At 32.7% G+C, this 8,121-nt stretch overlaps 1 protein-coding gene across 2 annotated transcripts; it reads right to left on the bottom strand.

The window, feature by feature from the left end:
- Positions 1-1,992: 1,992 nt before the first annotated feature.
- LOC145167334 (PHD finger-containing protein 1-like) lies at positions 1,993-5,587 on the bottom strand. Of its 2 annotated transcripts, none has more exons than XM_079086512.1 (8): positions 5,384-5,587; positions 5,059-5,147; positions 4,118-4,255; positions 3,596-4,033; positions 3,227-3,451; positions 2,768-2,892; positions 2,423-2,512; positions 1,993-2,263 (listed from the first exon to the last, which is right to left on the bottom strand). In XM_079086512.1, exons 1-8 carry the CDS (start codon positions 5,426-5,428, stop codon positions 2,220-2,222), a joined length of 1,194 nt encoding a protein of 397 aa, XP_078942638.1. In that variant the 5' UTR covers positions 5,429-5,587; the 3' UTR covers positions 1,993-2,219. The 2 variants fall into 2 exon arrangements, with proteins under 2 accessions (XP_078942638.1, XP_078942639.1); XM_079086513.1 differs by having other exon boundaries at positions 1,993-2,260; positions 5,384-5,586.
- Positions 5,588-8,121: the final 2,534 nt, after the last annotated feature.

Genomic DNA, 8,121 nt, shown 5'->3' with positions numbered 1-8,121 from the left:
AATTGTAAGAAAGTAGAGAAAACTTGTGATTTATGAGATAAAAAAATAGATCCATATAAACTTTGTGCAATCATCAACAAACAAAAAAAAAATACTGATTTCCATTCAAAGAAAATTCTGAGGTGGGGCTCATACATCAGAGTAAACAAGTTCAAAAGGTGTAGAGGAATTAACATGAGAAGAAGCAAGATGAAAACGATGACTTTTTCCAAGTTGACATGAGTCACATACACTTGGAAATTTATTGAAGGAAATAGTAAGATTAAATGAAGACACTAGTTTATGCAGAAGAGGTTCATGAGGGTGTGCCAGACGTCTATGTCATCCATGTAGAGATGTGCGAATACCAGTGAATATCATTGAATGATGTTTTGATGTGGAATGTGGCAGCCGGTAGAGACGATGTTTAACGTCCCCTCGAAGTATGGTTTGTCCATGCAACGTCTTAACATTACAATGATTAGGCCAAAACTCCATATAAACATTATTATCTTTTGTTAATTTTGATACACTTAGAAGATTTTTAGTGAGCCCAGGAACAATAAGCAAAGTTGGTAATTTTAAATTTGGCAAAGAAGAGGAGCCAACATGAGAAATACATAGATGGTTACCATTTCCCACTTGTAGCTTATCATCTCCTTTGTATTCTTCTGCAATATGCTTGTGTAGGTCAGGAGAGACGTGATCAATGGGCCCAATATCAAAATACCAAGCGGGGTCAATGACAGTGGAAGGGCTGCTATGTTGTGCTACATGAGCTTGTCTAAGCTGTTGTCTAGGATTGGGTCGCCTAAATGGAAAATCAGTCAGGTTATATAGAGTACTTCAATTGTACACGTTTATCTCTTCTTCCAAGAAGCATATTCAGGATTGGGAGTTGTGGTGGCTGGAGTAGCAATCACGGCAGGAGCATTAGTAGTGGTCGGAGAAACAACGATAGTCGGAACATCAATAGTGGTGGGCGGTAGATTAGGATGGAGGATAAAATCTTCCAAATCAAATGTTTCAAGTGTTGAAACAATTGTTGTGCACCGGAGAGTATAATTGTCTCTATCAAATTTGGTCGTGATAGATGGAATTTGGAAATTTAGGGTGGAGGCAATGTTGACACCAAGATTAAGGAGGCTAGGAGAGCGTGTTGTCATCGAGGGTATCATGAGAAAAAATTTATGAGAGAGTAAAGGAGATCAAAGCTCTAATACCATGAGAGCAAAAATGTTTGTGTGTTTATTATAAACAAGAACGTACATGAATATTTTTAAAGTGAGATAGAAAGAGAGTGAATATCTACTTTGGACTAAATCTAAGTTACAACTACTTCAATTGTACATGTTTATCATTATGCTATTAAACTTGATAATTTTTTTTAAATATTGATAACTTTTTTAATGTTCGTTCAATCATTTAAATATTGATATACTTTCTTTTTGCAAGTTTGTCATAGATAAAGTTTATTTGAGCTTTTAATTTTAAAAATGTTTACAAACTGGGTATCCGGTGTTAAAACCGGTGCCCGCCAGTTTCGGTTCCTCTTCCAACATTCAAGAAAATGCCGGTTCTGATTTCGGTTCCAGGTTATTAGGATGGATACCTGCTATCCTCGTTGATATCCCATAAATGCAAAGGCATTTATCTTCACATTCAAACACCTTTTTTTTTTTTAAACTTTTCCTGTGACCATCTCCAACACTTTGTGCATGAACCCACGTGACATTTCCATGATATAAATTGAAAAGATTGAAGATGCATAAAACGATACTTTTTATTTAACGCGATGAAGTCTAGCAAATAATGTTGATTGCGACGAGAGAAACTAGAAAGCTTTCTTCTAAATTTTGTCCTTATTCCATGAATAAATTATTTCAAACTAATATTATTAAAAAAATAGATGGTTTTTATATGTATACATTAAATATAATACATAAATTAACACTTTAAGAAAATATATCCCCCTGACAATTAGTAAAGAGACTAGCTTGGACTCCATGGATATCCAGACTTTAAGAAATTTTCTTAAAGTATAATGCTATAATATAAAATCAAAGAAAGTATATTGCCATTTCTTACATTTAACCCAAAAACCAAAAAAAAAATGTAAATGTTATTGAAACCTATGATCAATTCTGTACAAGAAACTTACAATTATCTGTACCCCATAATGACGTCAAAATCAAAAACTCTTTTCTTTCAGTCATTTCCACCAACAAATTTTTTTCTCATCAAATCTGATGATCTTCAGATTCCGGATCCATATCAACTCCTGCTTTAATAATTAAAAAACATATCAATGGAAGTGTTGTTATTTTTACTTATCTTTTGCATTTAACCAAATTATAAAGATACCCACGATATCATAATAGGGTATTTATGTAAACATGTTTAAACTGAAAATACTAAAAAAAAAAAAAAAAATTGAAAGTACACGTATCGGTGTTATTCGTAACACTAGGATCAATTGGCTCGTTCCTTTTGACTCTAAAAACACCCCATAGATAGTACTTCCCTTGAAACCCTGTAAAACATTGATATCAATGAGGATGAGGAGGGCATTATCGTCTTTTGCATAGAAAAAAGATCGAGAGCAAGTCTTATCATCCCACTTTTTTTTTGAGAGGTGGGAGTGGGACAAAAAGATGCAATCTTTGTCCCATCTCTGTCTCAGTCTGAACATTGTACAACTTGTTCTGTCATGTTATGTCATGTCAGTCTGTATAATTGCAAATTTTGTCCCAAGAGTCCAATGCATGTCAAACACAGTACAACTCACTCCTGAAAAACGGAGGGAGAGCAGCAGAAGTGAAAATCAAAAGGTCTGCATTTTTCACTTCGCCTCGCATTGCAAGCTCTTCATCCATCATGTCTAGCACCAGCTGATCAAAAGCCCTTTCGTTTCTGAATTCAATATAAACCTTCAAAACTTTGATATAAAAATAAATAAACAATTAATCAACAGAAAATGCAAGAAACAACTATCTACTATCATTTTATTTATTTGTGTATTATACCATCCTACTTTGATTTCCTTTTATTTTTGCATTGTACTTTGGTTATTTTTCTTCTTTAGGCATTAGACTTTGAAAAAAATCTAATTCTTGCATTTAACCCTAATGCTTTTATAGGAATAAATGAAAGTAGGATTATATAATAAACAAATCAATATAAGTGCATTTGCTATTTCTTGCATTTAACCCTAAAGTGAAACAGATAAGATCATAAGGAAGCTTACATGGGGTCTCCTGGAAAAAAATAGAGGGCTACATGATCATCAGATGGATCACATTCATGGAAACTCTTTGGCCAAAGAAGAGTCTTGGGATGCATTTGAAGAATAAGCAATGATGGCATCATATTTGCTTCTTCACAGACTTTACCACAAGCTTTGTTTGATAAATGTCCCACAAATCCTTCAAATAAATCATCATAATCTGTCCCAAGGACCTTGAAGCTACCCCTGTCCAATGTTGAGAGAATAAGGAATGAAAATTAACAATATGGAATGAATTACATTACACAAATGACAAAACACAACCTAGAAGAAATCAAACAGCACATAATAACAGAAGTAAGAGAATAAAATTATGATCAGGATCCTTACCTCCATACTGGATCGAGGATTGGTTGTGCATGTTTATAATAATTGTCTTGTTCTTGTACATTGTTCTCAAAGTTTGGCAATTGAGAAACATTATGTTCTTTTTTCTTGTTTGTAAGGTTTTTCTCTGGTAAAGGGTGAAAAAGAACCTCCTTTGTCTCTGCTATTAAAGAAGCAATAATAATATCCCTTTCTTTCTTTTCTTTCTTCTTCTTATGATGAAGAACCTCCTTTGACTCTGTTGTTTTGCAGTTTTCACCATCACAAGAAGACCTAAAAGGGTTATCTCCTCCTAGGATCAGACTGGGATAGCTTATGATCATGTCATCAATGATCCTATTAATGTGTTGATTTTGTTGAGCAATCCGTGCTTCCCATTCATCAAATTCATTCATATTGGAACAACTGGAACTTGAATCGGAATCTGAGGATGAACTTTCACTGAGAGACATTTTGAAAGTTGAAAATTCAGAAAATCAGATGAAAGATACAATAATAGAAGTAAGGAAATAAATATATCCTTACCTGCATATTGGATCGATGTTTTTCTTTACTTCATTTTTCTGGGGTGAAGTGACTTGATTTTGAACTGGTGGTTTGCAACTTTCACAATACCAAATGACACACTCAGTGAATGTCTTAGGTATTACCTTTAAGCAGTATCTGAAGAACAAAAATAGAAAAGAACAATGTTACAAGTCATGTATTTTGTATTGCTTTCTCTTTCTTTTGTGGTACTAATCAACCCATTATGATAATTAGGTAATTAATCATGTTACCAGTTGATCTTATGCTAAATGCAAGAAATAACAACATGCTTTCATTTATTTGTGCATTATTGTATCCTCCTTTCATCTCTTTGATTCTTTCTACTACAACAATGTACTCTCAATATTTTTGTTATCAAATTCAAATTTCAAAGTATTGTACTTTTAAAAATAATACCCAATTATAGCATTGTACTTTCAACCTTTTCTTATTATTATGACATTGCTATGATTGGGTAGATTTTTCCAAGTACATTGTTGATTGTTCAAATAGAGATAAATAAAAGTTGGATGCTACACTAAACAAATAAATGAAAGTATGTTGCTATTTCATGCACTTAACACTTAATCTTATAATGAAAATAGTAACAATCATACAATGAACAAAATCTGCAAAATGTTTGAATTGATAACATATGAAAAATCTTTTCGTTAAAAGCTCCAAATGCTATGATACAAAGACCTCAAGATATGTATAAAGTTCTTTTAACGATACATGGAGTACTTGATTGTCTCTCTCCAAAACCAATCCTTGAGGAGAGAGATGGAGGAGATGAGACTATGATTATTCCTTTTTGGTGAACCATTTAAGGTGCAGAAATCGAGTGTATACACAATTGGTTAGCACTTAAGTGATGAAAAGAGCTAAGTGCAGAAGTTAGAATGAAAGGTAAAACGGAAAAGAACAACAATGCATACCTGTGAATGACAAATTCCAAGCACTTCACGCAGTAAACAAAGGCATTGGTGAAACCTTCATCACCACAGGTCTGGCATACGAAATCCTCCTACAGTAACAGAGAAAAAAATCTGGCAATCTTAGCATTACTCGAGTACTTGACATTAAAACCAAATGCATTTATCCTCAAATTGAGCACAGACTATTATTCATGGGGATTAGGGCACATTTAATAAACGCAAATTTAATAAAGTTCCATTAGTAGCTTAATGAATAAGAAAGAACAAATTTGTTACTGCGAATACACCCAATAACTTCGAAAATACTTGGTATAGAAATACAAACCTTCTCGAACGGAGGAATTGGTTCCATCTCCTTTAGTTTTTTCATGCAGCGATCTTCAATCTCGAACCGACTAATCGGTTATCTCCTACAGGTTTTTAATGTAGCTACCAGAGATAAGAAAAAACCTAGGGGTTGATGGCGGAAGATGTTTGATTACTGAAATATTTTTGTTAAAGCTACAGTACAACACATAATTATATAAAAATGAAAGGAATACCTTGCTTTAGCACCAATTATATAAAGACCGTGGTTTGTAAAAGGAACGAGAATGCTTTAGCACCAATTATATAAAAATGAATTAAAGGATATGGTATCTTTTGTTTTGTATATATTTAGTTATTAATTTTTTTTAGTCCGTTAAATTTGTTATTTTGTATATAATCAATCATTATGACTGTTGGTGGGTTTAATAGGTTTTCAGCGTTCTTGATGTTTTTAACGAGACTTCAATCATCTTCTTCGGCGAGTCTAAGGTCATCTTCTCTGACGATTCTTCAAATGTCATTCTTCAAATATCATTCTTGGATTTTTTTTTTGTTGGTAAGTTGTTGAAAAAAAACAACTAACCATCATAAATTTCACTTCCCAAACTCACAAATTTCATCCAACTCGATTTCAGTTTTATGTCTTACAGATCAATCGTTCATCATTCTTCCTCCATAGCTTTTCAGCTTCATTCTCATCTCGATTCTTTGATTCAGATTTGTATTGCTAGTAGTTACTTATTATTATTATTATTATTATTATTATTATTATTATTATTGAAATGGATGCTAAGAGATTTGTTGAAGGTGAGATCACTTCCATTGTTGCAGGGTGTTCTACTCATCATTTGGATCTGATTAAAGTTCGTATGTAGTTACAAGGGGAATCGACTCCAGGATCTGTTGAGTTCTTGAAAACGAAAATACACATGGAAATGAAATTGTTTGCATATGGGATTAAAGTTTATATTCCGATTCCAAATCTAGCTTCAAAATTTGAAAATCCTAAGCTGAACATGAACACACGATAACCATAGCTTAAGAACTCAAATTTTTGGCGAACCATAGCAGATTTGGAGTTCTTGGTTATAAGAACTCAATAACTCATTTTTGCTTTCGATTTTCCGACGCTGAAAACCATGTAATCACAATCAGAACTTCTAAAAGATGCTCAAACAACTCCATTTTGGAAACACAAGAACTCAAAAACGTGATTCTAGATATGATGTGTGTTTTATGAGCTCATGTTATGATTTTGTGTTCGATTCCAACAACAACCCAAAATTGAAGTGTGATCGGAGATGTTGCTGGAGGTGAGGATTGTTGGAAATGTCGTCGAATGTGAGACTCGTCGGAGAAGATAATCAAAGTCTCGTCAGAGCTGCAAAGAACATTAGAACCCGGCTAAACCCACACCAACCGGTCATAACGATTGATTGTGTACACGATAACAAGTTTAATGGGCAAATATGGACAAAAACAATTCGGTGACTAAATGTATACAAAACGAAAAATATATTACCATTTTAAGTTCATTTTCCTTTATATAAATTAATAAGGGCAGTCAGTGAAAAACCACCTAATGAAACTCAACTGTTGATTTTTTTTTCAACTTTCAATTGTAATCGTGTTAAGTCCCTCCCTATTTATTTATAGGTTTTTACAGTTTTCTCTTCCACCTCCAGGTACGGTTTAACTCCTCTCCACCACTCCCACGTTTCATAAACCCTAAACTATAATTTGCTTCTTCTTCCCTACGTTATAATTGCAATTATCTCAACTCTCATGCGATAACTACAAAACCCATGACTCCATTGTCGATAAGCAACTCCTCATTTCTTCTCAACATTTGATTTAGTTCTTCCTATGTATCCATCTCCTTCCCACGTTCTTACAGTTTTCCTCCTACAAGCCATACAAATCAGGTTGCTCAGGCTTATATTAGAGTACCGACTGAATGTAATTTGTTCAATCGATTCATCAATTCCTTCAACCGCTAACGTTCGTACTCTCCCCATATATATATATATATATATATATATATATATATATATATATATATATATAGGCTTAGGTTATTGTGTTTTTACTAACTATTGTGTGCCAGAATGCACAGATCCGGACCACCAGATGGAATAAAACCAAATGTCATGATCCGAGGGTCTATGATATTACAATAGGGTAATATGTACCATATAATCACACAAATTTCAGTATAATGACATTTTAGACAATTAACCTATATTAAAAAACGAAATTTTCGAATTTTTTGGGATAATTAATTCCCTTATTTTTAAAAATATGAATATTTTAAATTAATTCAAATTTAAAAATCCGATTTTATTTTGTCAGAAAATCTGAATATTTTAAATTAATTCAAATTTAAAAATCCGATTTTATTCTGTCAGAATGATAGAATGTCAACCATAAACTAGTAAATATATTTTCGATTTTATTCTTGCAGAATACATTTCCAATGCGGTTATATTTGATAATTGACCTGATTTAAGAATAAGATATTATTCATATACATCCAACATGGGTCTATGATTTTATTCTTAATATACATCCGAAATTAAATACAAATTCATACACATTCTTACAGACTAATATCCTTACACATTTTAATATAGTTATACATATCCTAACAGAATATCATCAAAAATGAATGAAATTCTTAAAAAATAGCATTATTAGATATACAGTTATTGAACAAATACACTTCATCCTCTTTAATGGTCCATATAATCAACT

The sequence above is a fragment of the Lactuca virosa genome, chromosome 3, assembly GCF_052849685.1.
Source record: "Lactuca virosa cultivar CGN04683 chromosome 3, Lactuca_virosa_CGN04683_v6, whole genome shotgun sequence".
NCBI classification, from domain to species: Eukaryota; Viridiplantae; Streptophyta; class Magnoliopsida; order Asterales; family Asteraceae; genus Lactuca; species Lactuca virosa.
This window is presented reverse-complemented; position numbering and strand designations above follow the sequence as displayed.